This window comes from Myodes glareolus, chromosome 21, assembly GCF_982192425.1.
Source record: "Myodes glareolus chromosome 21, mMyoGla1.1, whole genome shotgun sequence".
NCBI classification, from domain to species: domain Eukaryota; kingdom Metazoa; phylum Chordata; class Mammalia; order Rodentia; family Cricetidae; genus Myodes; species Myodes glareolus.
Window position 1 is genome coordinate 16,716,836 of NC_142046.1, and position 20,026 is coordinate 16,736,861.

The window sequence follows — 20,026 nt, forward strand, 5'->3', positions numbered from 1 at the left end:
TAGGCAGTCTCTACTTATGTGTGAATGGCTTTCATGAACCAGATGAATAACTGTTGGCTATTATAAGGGGTCACTATCTGATACCTGCCTCATGAGGACCTGGGACTGGCTGATTGGTGACACCAACACCTCATGTTTCTGTATGCAAATGGTACACACACAACATTGAAGTCTCATAGAGATCCACTAGTGGAAATCCTGGTCTATTTTCGGGAACTCTTACAGTGTGCTGTGGCCACCATGAAGTGAGCATCCCTGAAAGTGGCAAGCCACTGAGACACAGGGCTTACTGAGGTACAGGTCATACCAATCAGAAGAATGTTCAAAGAGAGGAAGGCCAGGGTGGAATCAGGAAGTGAGATGGGGGAAGAGAAGAAAGCCAAGCATTCACAATATTGCCACTCTAGGTGACAAACTTTTGCCCTTCCCACTTTACAGATGCTGTCACCAAGTGCTAGTATTGAGGCTACTCAGGAAGGGCAAACTCCAGAACTAGGCCTTTTCTATGGCACCGTCCTTCCTCTGCACCCAGAGAAGCTGACACCATGTCAGAGCCAGAACTTACCCACAAGTATCTCTTTACAAGCCTGCTGTCGTAAAGCAGAGCCGTAAAGCCCACCCTAGGGTTCAATGCTTAGAGGGCATGAAACTCTGCTCTTCAATATATAGCCTTGTCTGCTGCTCTAAGTCCATTTCTTTGGTTACACAAAGAATGATCTCCTCACATAAAACAAAATCCCCCTGGGCTAGAAAGATGGCTTTCTGGGTAAAGGTGCTTGCTGTGCGAGCCTGCTGACCTAAATCTGATCACTGCCCTGAACCCATCTACAGTGGAGATGCCTCCTGACCTCCACATATATACCGCAGCTCACTTTCTCTTCCCCTCTCACACATAGAGAAAAAGAAGAGAAAAAAGCACAGTCCCCATTACAGGGTGACACTTGTTACAAGAATGAAACAACCGGCACTCCAGCAGAACAGTAAGGATACAGAAGGAAGTAGCTTAGCCTGGGATCTAGTTTCTCATTTGGTCACTGAGGATTGCCACAGTCAGCATCCAGTGGGGTCTCCATAGGATAATGTACAGAGAGAACTAGCTTGGTAGAGAACATGAGTTCTCAGGAGAGACGACCCCACTGTTGTCAAACAATTCACATGCTGAGTGTGGCACACTGGTGATCTGGAAGGCTGAACCTCAATGCCCCTCCTCCTTTCAGCTTTTGGAAAGAGGGCATCTCTGCATAGCCCTGGCTGTCCCTGAACTCAGAAGGACCCATCAGCCTCTACTAGGATTAAAACCGTGCTCCACTGCACCCAGCAGCAACCCTCTTCTTGATACTCAACAAGTTAATCTTATTTTTTGACTGTTATTTATAGTAGTTCAGGGCCAGAATAAAGGTGACATTTGAAAAGGACTTGGAATCATCTCCTACAGGTCAAAACCAGAGGTGGAAGGCTGGAGCACTCCCCTTCCTACTGCAGAGGTGGCTCAGCAGGAGTAGGGTTGGCTTGGAGAAATCAGCTCTCACAGAAAGGTTTTTAGGGTACGGAAAACTAAACTGTGGGGGGCAAGGGAAAGCTGGGGGCTACCACGTTCGTTCTTGACTTTCCAAATGACAGAAGCTAGGCAGGCTAGAGCAGGCACAGTTTAATGAGAACTACTCTCCTGTAGCATGCTGCCTCATCTGGTGTGGCCAGTTTGTGGGACCAGCTACAGCTTCTAATTCCAGCGCTTAGATGACTCTAGCAGCAAACAGCACCATCTCCAGCATCCTCCCAGGAGAGGCTGACTGGGCTCCTGTTCTTTGTTATCAGCCCTGACTGTGTGACAGAAAGCATACCCTGTGGCTCCTGCTGTCTGCAGGTGACTCAGGTGTGGAGGAAGCTCAAGGTCACTGTGAATTCCCTCTAATCGCCTCATTAGCCTGGTGGGGATGAGGGTCAGTTTGTTCCATGAGGAGGCAGAAAGCTGGTAATTGCACGATGCTAGTTAGAAAAAAAATAGTGGCAGAAACAAAAGGGCAGATGTAAAGGTTGTATATGCAGAGCCGTCACTACCCCAGAGCCAGGGAAGCAGGGTATACAGTACCAGGGCTACAGAGAGGAAGGCCCACATGGCCAGTACATTTGGATGGGAGTGAGAAAAATACTGTGAGCTTCTGACAGGGAGGCTCAGTGTCCTGTGCAGTTAGTGTCTAGAATAGCCCAGTCACTCATTCAGTCGCCATTTTTAAAAATGTGCATTAGTGTTTTACCTTGGGTTTCAGGTTTCCTGGAACTGGAGTTACAGACGTTGTGAGCTGCCATGTGGGCACTGTACTGGGAACTGAACTTGGGTACTCTGGAAGAGCAGTCAGCACTTTTTCTTTTTTCTAAAAAACATTTTATTTGTTTATTTTTATGTATGAGTGCTCTATCTGCATGTATGCCTGCAATACAGAAGAAGGAAGCAGATCCCATTATAGGTGGCTGTGAGTCACCATGTGGTTGCTGGGAACTGAACTCAGGACCCCTTAGAGAACAGCCATACTCTTAACTGCTGAGCCATCTTTCCAGTCCCTCAGCCATCTTCTTGATGACCTCAGGACAAGGGTTCTAGAGCACCCAGCCTGCACCTCCAAGTTTACTGCTTAGCCAAAGGCCCTTTGCATAGCTGTTCTGCTCCTACTTCCGTGGCAAAGACACTAGAGGCGCCTGCCTCTCATATTGTTAAGGACACCCTTCCTAGTCCCCAAATCAAGTCTGCAGTCACCTCTATGACTGAACTGCGGTCTTTGGGGTAGGACCTGGGCACCTGATTTTTCACAGTGCTACTCAGCTGACTTTAGAGTAGATTGTTTTCCCATCCACATCCTTCTGTCTCCACAGCTCTTACTGGTGGTCTTATTCCTCTCTGGTCTTCAAGTGAGACAGTGTTCTGGCCTTGGATGAGTGGAAAGAAGGCAAGTGATGGCATCCTGCTCTCTTGCACATCCTCACTTGGGAAGCCAGGGAGACAGAGGGAAGCTGGTCCAGGTTGATCTTCCTGGAGACTCTCTACAGTACAGAGGTAGTCCAGCATCACTCCTCTCCAAACAGAGGCTACTACGTGACACACAGAGCTAGAAAAATGGCTCCTCCAGGTAGGATTGATCATCTTCACAGTTCACTAATAACTGAGCTCACCTCCCTTCATAGAACAATTCCTTTTCCCTCAGAAGTCCAAAATGATTCAACTCATTAAGTTCAAAGTATTTCCTTAGTACCTATCATGTTCTATGAGTGCGTTGGGCGTACAGGAACATGGACCTAATGGGGTTTCTGTTGAGGCACTTTCAGGAGACATTAGCCACACACATCCCACACACAGATATGATTGCATCATTGTGTCAGGACAGGTGAGGATATTTGTCTGCTCCGGCAGGTCTGAGAGGAGAGGGCGATAGCCCAGTCCAAGACCAGGTCTTGAGAGTGACAACAGGATGTCCACTGAGGGTGAGAGGCCACCAAGGCCCACTAAGGTGCTAAGCAACAGGATGTCACCCAAAGGTTTTAAGCCAGGGCTGGGTTGGTGTATGAGTGGGCTGCCTGCACAGCAGCGGTACAGGGGTCATTGTAAGAGACCACCCAGGAGCTGAGCTTCACGATCACAGAGTTTTGGAAGTCAAGGGAAGAGATGGAGTCAAGGAGGCCAAGGGACAAGGTTGTGTGCTGCAGGATGGACCAGGAGAACACCAACTCAGGAGCAGTAGACACACATGGAGAAAGCCTTGTTCTTCCAAGTGTGGCTATGCCCAGCCTCCCATCTCACATTTGGCCAATCTGTTTTTTGCAGAATAACTGGCTCAAAGAAATTGAGAAAAATTTCACAATGGGCAGGACTCCAGGTTTTCCTTCAGCTAATTAAGTGATATTAGGAAGGTTGTAAATGCCATGTAAAATTTGGCAGCAAGCTTCTCCTAATGATGAGGATATTGCTTCCCAGGGTGATGCAGCTGCAGCTTCTTACTGTTCATCTTCAGGGGACCCGATTCTGCTTTCAAGGTTGTTCCAGAGTGCTAGAAGGTTGTAGCTACTTCCATACATACTCTGGTCCTCAGCCCCAGGAATGCTCTGATACTGGAGGCTAGCAGAAGGGCTAGATAGTCACAGGGCCATCACCATAATGGCTAAATACTTGTTTTTTACACAGCTATTGAAGCAATGTTTAATACTCAGCATCTGGTTTGTCTCCACCATGATACCATGAAACTCAAGTGCTTGCCTTCAAGAGGCAAATGAACTGAGGCAGAGAGGCCATTGCTTGCCCAAAGGCACACAGGCATGCAAGTGATTCAAGCAACCTGCATGTGATTACTGACAGACTTAAGAAGCACCAGGAGGGCAAGGGAGACAACTAATGGGGAACAAACAGAACCAACATCTCACACTCTTGCACAGTGGCATAGGGTGAGCACTTACTGGCTGTTTACAATGACACAGCGCACAATGAGGGCTGTTAACATGAACAGAGTTCACCACGCCAGAGCTTCCAAGGTCTCCAGCGTGAGCTCCAGTGAATCAGCATTTGTGTTGACTCAGATAGGGGCAGGTCTCTCTACAAGGAATGCCTACCATGTGTGATCTCCATAAGGATGTTTACCTATGCTGAGACATGACTTACAGGACTTTAGAAGTATGGAGGTTAAGGAACTGCTTGTCTGCGCTGGGCTGGCCTGCTAGGGCCAGCCCTCAATAAGCTCTTCTTTCTGACTAAGCACAGTCACATCTAGGAAAGGCCAAAAAGGTTTTAGAATGCTTATCTTGTTCGACAAAATGGGAACTGCTAGGTAATACTACTAGGATAGATTGAGAAAAATGATACAGATAAAATAAAATCATTTAAGAACAGCTAAAAACTGAGATTGCTATTCTTCTATTAATTGTAAAGGAGATGAGTTGGGACAGAGCAGAGACAGAGCTGTCGCTGGTGAGCACACGAGAGATGACAGCAGGAGCTGGGCGAACTGTCTTGGGAAGGTGGTGCTGGGTGTATGGAATAGTTCACACAAGGCAGGTGACTGAGGAACTGCACATTCACATTTCCATACTGTCAGTGACACCAGCTCTGTTACTTTGGAACCACTTCCCACCAAGTGAGAAGGAATCGTGGCCCTAACAAAGCATGTCCCTGGACTTACCTCATTCACGTGTGCCTAGACAGACACCCTAGCCAACAGTCCAACTGTTCTTGCATAGCAGAAAGGCCCTGGTCCCATGTCTCCAGAGAAGATGGCAATTTTAGAGGATTATGTTACCACTTTTGCTTCCTGGGAACTGTTGTCTTTGTGATGAATATTGCTAAGGGGCCATTCAATATTTTACCAACAGCACCTGTGTACATGTACATGTAGATGTTTGGGGTGGGGACTGTTTTGACAGGTTTGTGTGTAGATGCCAGAAAAGGTTTTGTGACTATGGCTGCATTCCCATGTGTCGAGAGATGTTTACTGCTCCCTTTCAGCACTCAGGGTAAAAAGAACTGATAGAGACTGAACACTGAGAGCACACTGGAGACGGCACTTATTTTCTTGTTCTGTAAAGAGAAAGAGGTTGTGTACATGAAAGACAAAATCCCTTTGCCATTGCATGGGAATGCCCAACAATTTAGTCTCCTGACCTGCCTTACCCTCGGTTCATACTTGACCAGCACCCAAGTTTCCTGTTTGAGGATGATAGTAGGCTCACAGCCGGCTGGACTTTGCTAGCAGACATCATAGTTTGTGCATAGCATGCAATTATTCTTTCTGCAGTGAACACCAGAGACTGGGAAGCAGAGCAAGTGAGGACTTATGCCGCTATTGCACTCGTCTGCACGTGACAGAAGGAACCTGTTCTCTTTCTTGACAGGCAGATTTCAGAGAAGACCTTCAGCTCAGAACAATAATCAAGGCCACAGCAGGCCCAATTCTTTGCACCTTGTGGGGTTTAATGGACTTTTCTTTCCAGTCCTTAAAAAGCAGAAACTGGCATTTGCTTGAGTCCTGACGGAGATGTGTGGACAATCTGTCAGGTTCTCTCTGCCACTCACCCTGGCCACAATTATATGGTTCACGTGTAGATTAGCTGCAAAGTCATTCCTCTTCCAGGACTGACAACACTTTCCCAATACAAAAAGGTACCTACTGTCTCTTCGGTGCCCGTCTGTGTTACAAAGTCAGGGGCGGGGTGCATGGTGAGAAAAGTCTTCAAAAGAAGGGCACAACAACAGAAAAGGGCTGCTACAGAGTGGTGACACGGCAAGAACAGAGAGCGGCACAGCCACTCAGAGTAATCCTATGACACACTGCTGTCACTCATGGCCTGGCTCCCTGCTGCGCCAGACAGACATCAAAGGCAGCCCCATACCATCTTACATGCTCTTTAGCAGCTAATCAGCCCATTCTTCCCTGAATAAAGCCCTGTTCAATCAGCTGCTCACAGGGGTATAGTGGCCTTGGTGCCCATCTGCTAGCTAGGGTCAGCTGAGACATGAGGTGGCAGTCGTTCTCTCCCTAGTGACTTCTCAAGGTAAGGTCAATGCTGCCACTAAGTCATTTGCTTCCCAGAAGCTCATGAGACTGGGGCTGGAAGTGAAGTCTGAGTCCCTCAACTCTATGACCACTGCCCTACACTGGGCAGCCCCTCTTCCCTCTGAAGTCAGGTGCTGACCAAGCCAGTGAGGCAATGAGTGCTTCCTGGTGAAAGGAGCAGGACAGACAGCGTGGGAAGAGCAGCAAAGCATGAGGTTGCCTAAGTGAGAGAGGGAACGTGGCAGCATTTGCAACTACAACTAAAACTACACCAAAACCTGGGCAAGGGAAGAAAAGTTTCTGTCCTCCAGCACTTACTTCTTCAGTCTTTTTCCTATACAGATCACCCAACCCTGAGACGTGCCCCTGTCTCAAGGCCCCTTACAGAGCACTCTCAGGGGTATCCAGTGCTTTGGCTATGGTGTGAGGCTAGGCCTGCTGCTGAAAGAAGACCATTTCTTAAGGAGAGAAAGGATACAATACAGACACTCTGAGAGCAATCACTAACACACTCAGCACTGTGGAAGGTTAGACTCAGGGACAAGCGTAGTCCCTGACTCCAGAGGCAAACGACAACTGACCTCAAAGGTCAGTTCTGTCACCCTGGCATTTCTTTTACAAGGATCCTTTGGACAAAGAAATCTTGCACCCAGATATGTGTTGCTTTTGGGGAAAAAAGTAAGCATCTGGTTTTTGCCTCTGTTAAGACTCAGCACCTGAGGTACATCAGCAACAGTACAGGCAGCTCTTCTAAGTCCCCAGTCCCAAACCACTCCATTGCTTACAAGGACAGAGACTGCTACAAGAGTTAATGACATGGAACACACTAGAAGCCCCCCAAGTTACTCTATTGGGACATGAAGACAACTTAACAGACCCATCTTTCTGCTTAGTAATCCCCACTACACTTGCGCCCAACTGAATTTTTTTTCTTTTCAGAATTAGGGATGATTTCCTCCCTTGCTCCAAGTACTTCTGTATTTTGAGACAAGCAGACACAAGTGGTAACTTCAATCTCTCTCTCTCTCTCTCTCTCTCACACACACACACACACACACACACACACACTCACGACAGAAGAGCTGGCACCAGTCTTCCAGATGACCTTGCCTGCTAACGTAAACAGAGCTCTGCACATCTAGCGCCCATCTCACCTTTTCAAGCTTGCCTTCTTCTTCACAGTGGAGACACTGAGGTTTCTAGGAGCATCTCTTAGCCCGAAGCTTTTAGCCACATGCCCAAGGTGCAGGGATCTAACATGGAAGATGGGCTTCAGCTCCCTGGGGTAGGTCGCATAGGCTCGGATGAAAGACTGCAGAGCTAAAATAAAGGGGGAGGAGAAAGTAAGGAGAGGGGAGGGGTTCTGAAGTCTCAAAGCTATCTACTTTACTTTGCCAAGAAAGAGAAAGGAACCAGGACAATTACAACAGTCAACCTGAAGCCACACTTGTATATGTTCTTAAAGTCTCTAAAGGGCTGGGGAGATGCTCACTGGTTAAGGGGGACATACAATCCCTGCAGAGGACCTGAGTTTGGTTTACAGCACCCACATTGAACAGCACCTAATAGTCTGTAACTCCAGCTCTGAAGGGATCTAGGTTTCTAGGAGCATTTCTTAGCCCAAAGCTCTTAGACACATGCCTAAGATGTAGGGATCTGACATGAATGAGGCATTCAGCTCCGTAGGGCAGGTTGCAACTTGGGTTCTTCAGTTTGTTTGGTTTTTGAGACAGGGTTTCTCTGTGTAGCCCTAGCTGTCCTGTAACTTGCTCTGTAGACCAGGCTGACCTTGAACTCAAGAAACCTGCCTGTCTCTACTTCCCAGTGATGGGATTAAAGGCGTGCACCAATTTGGGTCTTATTAGAATAAACTAGTCAGCAGCAGGAACATTCCACTAGGGAAAAGAGTCAGCGACTGTAACCACTCCCACTGCTCAAGATGAGCTGTTAATCCCACCCTTACCACCGGGACCTCAAGGGCTAATTTACACCACAAAGGGTCTGAGAACTGCTTTAGCATCACTTCTATGACTGGCCCAGTTCATGGTCTATGGCCTGTCCTCACAACCATTCTCACTTTCCTTTGTTCCTCCCTAGGCAACTGAACTTACCTATGCATACCACACAGATACACACGAATAACAATAAAAGTTAAAAAAAAAATCCCTGAAAAAAAAAGTTATAGCCAAAATTATCAGTCAAATAAATTGTATACAATTTGTCTTTATTAAAGAGTTTGCAACAGTTCAACAGGGCAGGGCTTGTTTTTTCTTTTGTTATACAGTCTCAAGGCCAAACACAGTGCCTGGCATATAGTATGTACTTGATACCTGTCTGTTAAATATAGTAGAATAAATGAAGAAACTAAATGCTCAACATTTTCTTACAAAAATTTTTAGATAATTATATTAGGAATAAAATCAGTTATTTTTAAATAGTTAATGCACACATGTATGCAAAGGAGAAAGGAAATCATAAAAGTTAAAATAGTGCAGGTAACAGTTGACTGAGGTACCTGCTACACACGTTTAGAGAGCCCAACCGCAAAGTTGCAGCCCCACTTCATAGTTAGGAGGAATGGGTTCTGGACACCATCTGAGCTAGAGGAGATCTGGGCTCCATTTCTGGGTGCTGGTATTTTGGCTGGGCCCCTGTGCCTTACCCAGACATCCCCCTGTGGACAGACTTTCCTATATCTGACTCCCTGAATAACCCACAACAAGAGAAAGTGAACGTCTTGCCTCCCTTTCCCCCCAGCAGAGGGACAAGATGCAATGTATTCTGCCTACTGCTGCTTTTTGACTTTCACACCCGGCTCCTCTACCAGGAGGGCTGGAAGCAGCCCTGTACGGCTGATGAAAGAGGCATCAAGCACCAGCCTCCCTCATCTGGGTGGTTGAGCCACTGGACTGGCAAGTTTGCCCACAGCTTAAGTGTAATATCCCAGCAGCACCTGGAGATTGTCGTTTATGAACAGTAATAAAAAGTGTCATTTTAGCAGATCATCTCCTGGAAGGATCCTGGGAATCCATCAAAGCTCTATTTACTGAGCAAAGTGAACTCCTTTTCCCAATCGATGAGAAATAATAAGCACGGCAACTCCTCTGTACCTCTCTCTTAAATCTGTGTTCACTCCCCTTCCAATAACCAGGGACCAGCTCTTTCAAAGAGCATCTTTAACACTTCAAATGGTCTGCACTGTCTAGAGGGTTCCAACACAGGCCCCACCCAGTTACATTTTCAGAGAGAAACTTGCTGACACTGCAGTGACCACTAAAACCCAACACCTCTACTTCCCTTTCTTCTCCCAATCCCAACACTTACCTCTGGTCTAAAAACATCCCAATAAGCCAAGCCAATCCAAGATTCTGGGTCACCCCAAAGTCAACCCATATCTCCTTTCCTGAATGCCACTCTTCACATAAGCAGCTGAGTCTTGGATCTCTACCTGGCTCATTACCCTCCTGCTCCATAACACACACTTCCAGGAAGCACGAAAGTGGATAGATATCTGTCCTCAGAGATGTAGGTGCCCAGCTGGAAGCTTTTAGGGATAACAAGTCGCTGAGCAATGGCAGGAAATGTTTATGCCCAGACATCGGCCCAGGCAGCATTTCACACTGCATATTTTTACTAAACCTTTGTGTCTTCTAGGTTCTAGTGTCACTGGGGACCAAGACAGCTGGCTGTCCTTGCACACTTGCATGAACTTCCGTGTTTGGCTAACTCTGAGACAGCAGGGGCGGGATGTGGTTCATGCTGGCAGTGTCTATAATGCACAAAAGGAACAGGGCTGTGGGACCAGCACAGCAGAAAGTGGAGAACTAGAAGGAGACATTTATTCAGAGTGACGGATGGAGCTACAGGCAATGAAAATTGAGCATTTCAGTTGACGGCTCTTATTTCCAGGGAGCTATTTAAGGTATATGAATTAGAGGAAATTTGTCTAAAATAATCCACTTGGACACCCAGTCCTTTTTATTCATGGGCATCTGGATCAGGAATAGGAATGTCATACAGATGACTCCTAGGATAAGAAGGCAGAGAAACAATATTGTAGGCTGGAGACACTCCTCCTGCCCCACATCATCTGGTCCACCACAAAGACATACATACCTATACCAACAGCCACACTATCCAAAGGATGTGAGAAAAGAGATGCCTTGTAAATGATTCTCTTAAAAGACAAAGCACTTGGCAGCTGTGCCCAGCCAATGCCTTCCCACTGAGGTGAGGAGGTAAATGTATCACCACTAAGAAGTATCCTTTCCGCCAGGTGGTGCTGGCGCACACCTTTAATCCCAGCACTCGGGAGGCAGAGGCAGGCGGATCTCTGTGAGATCGAGGCCAGCCTGGGCTACAAGAGCTAGTTCCATTCTAGGACAGGCACCAAAGCTACAGAGAAACCCTGCCTCAAAAAACAAAAAACAAACAAACAAGAAAAAGTGTCCTTTCCAAGCATGGCTGTAAAGGCTACACATGATCTCTGCAGGGAGGCTAGCAGATGGAGATGACAGGTTATGGGAACAGGGGCATGTATAGGCAAACTCTGCTCCAAAACTTTATTTGAGAATCTAGACTGAGAACATTACAATTACTGCTGCAGTCTGAGTCCCTAGCTAAACGACACACAGAGGGGAGGAAAAGGAGTGACTGTTCTAAAGACCCCATGGGACAATTAAATTGACTATTAATAACGATGGGGTCGAAAAATGAAAAAAGGACAACAAATGCATACTTTCTACCCACTTTCTACCTAGTTTTCTGCCAAGAAGGCAAGGCCAGCTGCATTGTTAACTATTCATGAGGCAGGTTCTGCAGTGTCTCAAAAGGAAGCAAGCTGGTTGAGAAATTTGTATATGTAAACTGAAATGCAAAGGTGGTATCCATTTATGGGGTACAATAACTTTTTGTAGGCCACAGGTTCAGTGCCTTTAGAGCGGCAGATGCAGAAACATTCCTCCCCAGCAACAGCCCTAAGTAACAGGAGAAATTAGTGAAGGTCCTGGTGTCCTGAGGTAGGTGACTGAGATCTAAGGGGTGAGGGCAGTTGGTTCCAGCCCTTATAAATCTGGAGTGAAAATCAGTAGGCAAACTAGAGAAGTGCTCTACACATTTTCTTCTTGTATGGAAATACCACGAATATGGGAAGCAGCTCTGCTACTACAGCTTCAATAGACGGCTGATGACAGACAATCTCTGATAACTGCTTGTTGCTAACTTTCAAGGAACTATCCAGGCACCTACAGGGCAATCTTGCCAAGGTATGGGAATACCACTGACACAGCCAAAGTGGACAGTGTGGACAGGCCTCTTTCTTTCCACTGTGATGTCACTACCAACTCAGCTGTACCAGTCACCTTCCTCCAAAGGTCAAAATCTACAGGAAGGTTCTTGAGAACTACGGGGAATTGTTAAATTCACTTTTGGAAAATGCTGAAGACAGGGTATTTGAGAAATGAATAGAAGGACACACACCAATTGTATATGGCTGGCAATAATAGATTTCATTATATTCTATTTGAAGTGTTTTGAGAACCAAACCCTGGGCTGAGGGATAATGATGGCTATCTGAAAACATGTTTGTCTTTTTGTTGCTGCTGTCAGTTTTGGGGATGGAGCGGGGGGCTTTGTGCTCTCTGGGCAAGTGTTTGACCACTCCAGTCCTGCTGCTGTTTTTCTCATCTATTGCTTGATGGCTACTCCCTGGAGCCCAATCTCCAGCTTTCAATCTTACCTTAGGGTCAATTCTCACATGGCAGCCAGGTGGTCTTTTAAAACTTGGGCCAAGCTGAGCATGGTGGTGCATGCCTTTAATCCTAGCACACAGGAGGCAGCGACAGAGGAGGCAGAGGCCAGCCTGGTCTACAAAGTGAGTTACAGGATAGCCAGGGCTACAAGAGAAACCCTGTCTCAAAAAAACAAAAACAAAAACAAACAAACAAACAAAAAACCCAAACACAACACAAAAAATTAACTAATCAACCAAACCCTTTTGATGCACTGAGCCACACCTTAGTTCAAAGCCTTCTCAGGGTAACCCTACAGACCTCAGAGCAGCCTTAGGAGTCTGCCCTAGCTAACCTATTCTTGTGCCTTCCTTCAGAATATAAATACTTATCCCATTTGGCTTTGTTGAAGTATCACCTTCTCAGTAGGGCTTACTCTGGCCTCAACCACACACCTACCTCCCCCTTACCTGTTGTCCCTTTCTGTAGTCTGTACAGATATCTAAAACACTCGCTGACGACACTCCTTATCTCACAGCTGCTCCCGTACCTTTAATACATCAGTTTACAAAGCAGAGAATCTTTCTACCTGCCTCTTTATGCACGGAAGCATCTGGAACAGCACCAAACTCTAGTAACACTACCAAATAAATTACTTTTAAAAAGATACTTCTGGCTGGGAGTGGTGGTACATGCTTGCCCAAGTTTAAGAACTGCCTGTCTCAAAACTAAATAAAAACTATTTTTAAAAGGACGATAGTCAGGCTTGGTAACACCTTCAATCCAAGTACTCATAGACAGACAGATTGAGTGTTGAGTTTGAGGCCAGCCTACACTACAGAATGACTTCCTGTTCAAAAAAAGAAAACAAACAAACAAACAAACAAACTTCATTTTCCTCAAAAATCTCAAGGAACTCCCAAAAAAAAAACCTGTGTACTCCTCCAACTTGGGTTCTTCAGTTTGTTTGGTTTTTGAGACAGGGTTTCTCTGTGTAACCCTAGCTGTCCTGTAACTTGCTCTGTAGACCAGGCTGACCTTGAACTCAAGAAACCTGCCTGTCTCTGCTTCCCAGTGATGGGATTAAAGGCGTGCACCAATTTGGGTCTTATTAGAATAAACTAGTCAGCAGCAGGAACATTCCACTAGGGAAAAGAGTCAGCGACTGTAACCACTCCCACTGCTCAAGATGAGCTGTTAATCCCACCCTTACCACCGGGACCCCAAGGGCTAATTTACACCACAAAGGGTCTGAGAACTGCTTTAGCATCACTTCTATGACTGGTCCAGTTCATGGTCTATGGCCTGTCCTCACAATCATTCTCACTTTCATTTGGACCTTCAAACAGGAACTCCTTAGGTCTAAGGCTTCCAGCCCTTATATTCATCTCCAATTTCCATCCTGACAACTACTTCTGCCGACATGTCATCTCTGCTGTCTGATGTTCAGAGACAGAGAAAAACAGATCCCGAAGATCCAAGCTGTTGGGTCAGAAGCTCTAGTCCTGAGATAAGCCAAGATAAAGCCTCATTTGTGCAAAAGATGGAGATGTATGAAATTAGCATTTAATATCACTTTAAAGCCTTCTGAGCCTGATTCCAAACCCTGCAGAATTACTGCAGAATGAAGGCTTTGATTGGTACACAGAGGTCCCTGAGTGTCCTCTCAACCATAGAAGCGTGTGGTGAGGGTGAGGCCAGCACCTTGTGGGGCTCCCCTCCCCGAATCTCCTGAGAATTCCACCGACCTTTCTTTGCCCAGGAGACCATCCCCTCACTGGAGTGCACGAAATCTTCAAATATTGTCTGCAGTACGGTGGCTCGTTCTCGGATTTCCTGGGGGCCACTGGCATGGGATTTCTGGGAGGTGACGGAAGGATTAAAGGAGGCAGAGTTGAAGTCAGGAATAATGAAGCAGTTTATAATAGATTTAATAACAGTAAAATCACAGGGTAACCACCCAGGGGCCAACGAGGGTAATCCTTTCAATATTACTAGGGAAAGAAGGGAGCTATAAAGATGTTAAAGTCAAGCAAAGATGAAGACGGCATTAAGAAGGAGCAGACCAGGTCTATTTATTTGTTTGCCTACTTTCCTTCATGACCTCTTATCACTCATGTTCACAGTGAAAGACCTTTGGAAGCACTCTGGAGTTTTCCAAGCCTAATTCTGCCATTTTAAACAGTGAACATGTGCTGTTTTTTAAATAACTTTTCTCCTTATCCCCCCTCTCAGTGGAAAAGGCATTTTTTTCCTTAAGACCATTCCAGTGATCTGCCTAAATTCAGCCTTAAAAGGCTTTATATCCAAGTCTTGAGTTTGCTTCCCCCTTCCTGGAGGTTGCTTGCCAGTGTTTTAGGTTTGCTCCAGAAGCCTGTAATCACTAAGCTGAGTTCTGAGGGCCTATTAAGAAGGCAGCTTTTCAGTAAGACACATTCAAAGGCTGCCTGCAGCCAGGAATACCACTGTAGCCACTGAAAACTATTAAAAAATATATAAACAATTTTCATCTTTTAAAAGTCCCAAAGAAAAGATGTCCTTTAGAAATTTCTTCTAGAAAGCAGTGATTTTTATTTCCTTTATCTCACAACAAACAAGGGACAAGGAGACTGTAGCCAACAGAGGCGGGTCACCTGAGTGCCCCAGACTCCATCCTCCTATGTAGACTTCAGGCTTCCTCTCTTAGAGGACAGGTGTGAGCACCTGTGTCTGGCCCGCGTCTCCCCTCTTTATTTTTAAGGCTGGAAGAGGAAGAACAAAAGGGAGAGGAGAGAAAGCCTCTTTTTGGACAGACACTCTTCTCTGCATTAATAGAGATTTAACAACATGAAAATGGTTTTGGTGTAGTCACATCATCCTGCTACCTGTTTGGCTGATGACAGTCTAGCTGATTTCACAGTACACAGTGCCCCTAAGGGTTTTATCCACTACGATGGCAGGAGAAGCGCCACTGAGGAGTCATGTTACCAAAGTGGACATTTGCTGTTGTCATTAGCAAGGATTTTTTCACCTCTTAACTGATGTGAAACGCAAACTTTTCCACTGCCCTCCTTTCATTAAGCCACCTCAGCAGCACAACTGTCACCTTGCCTGCATTTTTTTTTTTAATATGAATGTGAAATTAGTGAGGATGCCCTTTCCCCTGGCGGACAGAATCCTCTGTTATTAAAAAGTAAAGCACTTTAATAATGAAAACTTTTTCCTCTTTTTCCTGTGTTTTAACTGTTTAAAATTAATGAGAAGGGCAGAATGGTTGTCAAAGCGATATTGAAAGCCGGGCAGCCAGGACCGAATAAGCACAAAAATCCCTCTAGAGTGTTAAATAAACAGAGCTGCAGCCCTCTCTGAATCCCTCTGTTGGTTATTGTATACATTCTGTAACAGCTCTCAGAATAGATCTGAGAGCCAGGGAGGCAGAGAGGTTTCAGAATTCCAATAAAGGCCTCAAATTAAAGACAGCCTGGTGCGAATTCCAGGAGAAAATTAAAGAGACCTCAAGCTTAAGTGACAGGTGACTTGCTTCTGTGTCACAACTGTCAGGGGATTTAGTGATAATATGGCAATATATTACAAAGGGCTTTTCTTATTCCCCCCTTTAGGTTTCAAAATGAGGCATCTTTTCTTCCCAACCAAAAAAAAAATTACATATATATAATGTGAGTGTATGTACAAGTGAAATGTGTAGAAAAACGATAAAATCAGGCTTACACCGTTAAAATGATGAGGTCAGTTTTAGTGAAACACAAGAAAAAGTTAATGACAGAAAACAATACATTTAGGAAAAAACATGTCTTACCCCCAATTCCAGAAATACTTTCAGACTGCCCCTCCTGAGAATGAATGAGGCAATTTTTGGTTGTGGGGAGGATAGGCTAAATTTAAACTGAAGACAGAATGGGGCAGAGTTCGGCAGTGCCACCTCAGCCCTAGACAGGTAAATGCTCCTGTAATGAGAGTGGGCCAGAGCCCCGAGGCTTGTGAGCAGGCAGCACCTGCCTCTCCCACCCTCACAATCACAAGCTGGCTACTGGCTAATGAAGCCAACCTGCAGCTAGCAGACTACGGACAGTTGATAAAAACATGCTTCCAGCCTTCTACTGGCTCTCGGTGTGCCTCTGTCTGCAACACCCCACTGATCCTGGAGACAAAAGACTATGAAAAAGGATGAGCTAGGGGCTCTGATCTGGTTTTAACACTTTCCAATGCCTGTGACAGTTTGGAGACTTTTACAAGCAGAGCTCATAGGAGACATGGACACACACACACACACACACACACACACACACACACACAAATAAATAAATAAATAAAAACTTGGATAAAAACATGCTGGGAAGGTGCACACTCTCTCCCTGAAAGCTTCACAACACCCAGCAGCCAAGAGACAGACGCCTCAGAGAAAGCTAGGCTGGAGTACTCTGACTATGAAAAGTTCTAGGTGATGGCAGTGGTGGGTAGGGTGTGTGCACAGTGGAGGCATTGTGCTGAACAGCCAACTTTCAAGATATAGTTAACTGAATGGGAGAATTTTGTTTTAATCACTTTCCTGCCAAGCTAAGCTTCACCCCATGGTCCCCAGAACCTTCTGAGTGCCTCCCAGTCAACCTGGAAGATCAAATTTATTCTCTTTGTAGGAAGGTGAACACTCACATCCAGACACAGCAGTATATATATTTCATACACCTAAATATGAAATATACATTTTACAGATGCTTCACTCGCTTTCCTTCTGTTCATGGAAGCCCAAAAATGTGTGTGCCAAAGGGACATTTACCATGGGCTCGAGTGGAGCTGGTGAAGAACATGAGCATGGTAACGAGAGGCAGCATCTGTATGCTGGCCACTCGTGCGTCTGCTGCAGAGCTGTCTGTGTTGCAGGGAGGGATTACCCAGGATAGGTATACTTTTCATGAGAAACAGAACAGAAGCTGGACCCAGCGCCCACTGCAACCTTCCAGGCCAGGTATCTATCTGATTCAACACAGCAACTTAAATCAGGCATTCTTTCCTTTGCATTAAAATGAAACTTGGTCCTACAAGCTAGGTCTCAATTAATGGGAAGTCTCATGTGATGAAATTTAGTTTTCCAAGTTAATCATATCTGGTAATGTCAGTGAAAACCCAATCTTACTTAGACTTCCCCCTCAAACAAATAGCAGCAAATTGTAAAACTATAAAAGCATCCAACTCATTTCTACCCAAAGGTGGGAGCCTGAGTGAGCTGGGGAGATGGCCATCTCTGCTCTGGAGAACTCACATGGTTTGGAAGTACAATGAGCTGTTTCTGCCTCGTTTCAATTAAAACTCCAGATAACCCTCAAATATGGACACTCTCATTCTCCTTCTATAGACAGGAAGACTGAGTTCAGGAGGAAGATAATCTGCCCAAGGCCACATAGGTACCAGCTGCGAGGCAAAGATTCGAGTCCAGGCTGGCTAGACTCTTGCCCGGGCCTTGACAATGGCTCCTAGGGCTCAGGACGTCTTTGAGTCTGGCCCGCAGCCAGGAAGGGCTTATGGAAAAGAACTGATGCTACAAGACCACAGAAGGGCAGATGTTAAAAATGACATGGTCAGTTGCTGAAAGGACAGAGAGAAATGCAGCTGCTCTGTTCCTTCTCTGGGACAAGTTCTCCTGGGGTGGGGAGCACTCCTCAGACAGATAAAAGGAGCACCTCCCTATAGAGAAAAGTCTGTTCAGGGATAAAACTCAAACCAAAGCTGGTCCCAGAAAAAGTCTAGAGAAGGTTAAGTTTGATCCAACTTTTAGGATCTCATTTTGTCCCTTTCTAGCCATTTCTCATTTCCGAATGGCAGGCACATACGTTCCATTTCTTTATACAGCACTGCCAGGAAAGTGTGGCAATCACACTGTGTAGCCTCCCTATTTCATAGGATTCTTGTTGCTTTTAGACTGTTCCTCACACTACCCTCTCCTCTCCTTAGAAGAGTATGTACATCTCAACTTTACACATGAAGAAGCTTAGACCTGCAAAGGCTAGCACTGCCCAGAGGCACCAGCTGAGAAGATGAACCAAAGACCTGCTCTTCACCCACTTTCAACTCCGCATCCTCCATAGCTCTCAAGCTCCCTGCTAGCACTGCAGAGCTGGACTGGAACCTCAAGAAGTAGCTTGAAGTAGCTACAGGAGCATTAAAACATTAAAAACAAACAAACAAACAAACAAAAAACCAAAAAAACCCTTTAAGCATAATAGTTACAGAATAAACAGAGATCCTTAATCCCTTAAAAACAGACTGATAAGCTCACTCTAGTATGGCTGTGATGTTTCTTTCATATGAAAAATCACTTAAAATAAGTTGTTGATCAACTGCGTCTTTAACAGCCTTTTCTAGTCACCAGGATCTGTGGTGTGTTATCATTTACAGACCAAACTTGACCTCTGTGGAAACATCAAACATCTCTACCAGAAAAAACCAATTCAGTGTGAAGTTCAGAGTGGGGCTCTGTTGTAAAATGCAGTATACACCAAGGTCTTGGGCAGATCCGTCAGCGCCACTGGAAAAGAGCACTTCCAGCTGGTCGTGGGGTGCATACCTGGTGAGGCTGAGCCAGCAGGACTCTGAGTCCAAAGCTAGTCTGGGTTACACAGTGAAACCCTGTCTCATCAACAAAACAAAGAAACAAAGCAGCACTGCAGCTCTCCTGGGCTGTGCTTGGTTAGTGGAGCCACTAGGGTGCAAGGTTGATAAGAGTGCTCTGAGGACAGATTGCTGGCTTCACGGGCTGTGCAGCTCCTTCACTCTAAGTACCACTCTCCTGAGGTCCTAGCTACCTCATGAAGTTACTAGAAAGATTTAGTGGAGTCCCACACAAAACTAATTACTGATGTAAACTCTTTTAGGTGTGCTCTGAAAGAAGAGTTTAAGTCAGGGCCAGGCAAATCTAGACCTGCCTCAAAGGCAGCATCGGTCCAAATAAGGGCACCTGATGCATGAGAGGAATATCTCAGCCTGATCTAAATGGCTCTGATTTTTCCACTGCAGCATCAGGTCTAAGAAAATAAATGTGAAATATTCAAGTAATTAGCCAAGTCACATAGATCAACACACATGTGCATACGCTACATTGAGCAATGGATTAGAGGGGTTGGGCTGAGAGGTGGGGGTAGGGGGGAATGCTCAGGTCTGTGAGTGAGCACAGCTCGCTATCTCCATATGGAGCTGCGTGCATAGTAAACATTTTTCTTCTTAATGATCTTAACTTTACTCTTCCTCTGTGAACAGTGCACTCACATTAAAAAATGGACAACCTAAGTGTGTCTGAAAGAGAGACAGAGATATTTATTTCTTCCATTCTGCCATGGATGGACAGGTCTAGTAAGTGGCCTTGATGATGAGAGGGGCCACCACCTGGGTGAACTTACAATGCTGGCTCCAGACTCAATGCCCCAGACCTCCTTTCTGTGGAGCCTGCTGCTGCCTGGCAGTCCTCCAGAATGGACTGGCGCCCATTAACTGGATGAGACTAGCAAACACATCCAGAGGGAAGAATAGGAAAAACCCCCACAATCATCAAGATCTGACTTCAGCTAATACTCACAGTCCTTAAAATATACACTCTGTTTGGCAGAACAAATAGCCCACATATGAAGACCCCACTGTCCAGATCAAAATATGAATATGAGCCACTTACCTGGGCCCCTCTCTGTCTCCTTTTAAAACAATCATCCTTTCCCAGGACAGCCAAAATATCTTCCATCTTAATCTCAGAAACACTGTAAGGAGAGCACATGGAAGTCAGCT

General features: G+C 45.7%; 1 protein-coding gene across 6 annotated transcripts in view; it reads right to left on the reverse strand.

The window, feature by feature from the left end:
• The window catches only part of Ddx31 (DEAD-box helicase 31), a 70,827-nt gene that overhangs the window by 7,208 nt on the left and 43,593 nt on the right, over positions 1 to 20,026 (reverse strand). For 4 of the 6 annotated variants that reach the window (XM_087899801.1, XM_087899800.1, XM_087899805.1 and 1 more), the window contains 3 exons: positions 19,917 to 19,998; positions 14,008 to 14,119; positions 7,685 to 7,850 (listed from right to left, as the gene is read on the reverse strand). In XM_087899801.1, the coding sequence (XP_087755927.1) occupies positions 7,685 to 7,850; positions 14,008 to 14,119; positions 19,917 to 19,998 (360 nt within the window). Of the gene's footprint in view, positions 1 to 7,684; positions 7,851 to 14,007; positions 14,120 to 19,916; positions 19,999 to 20,026 lie in introns of those variants that run through there. The other 2 variants (XM_087899802.1, XM_087899804.1) reach the window with 1 other exon arrangement.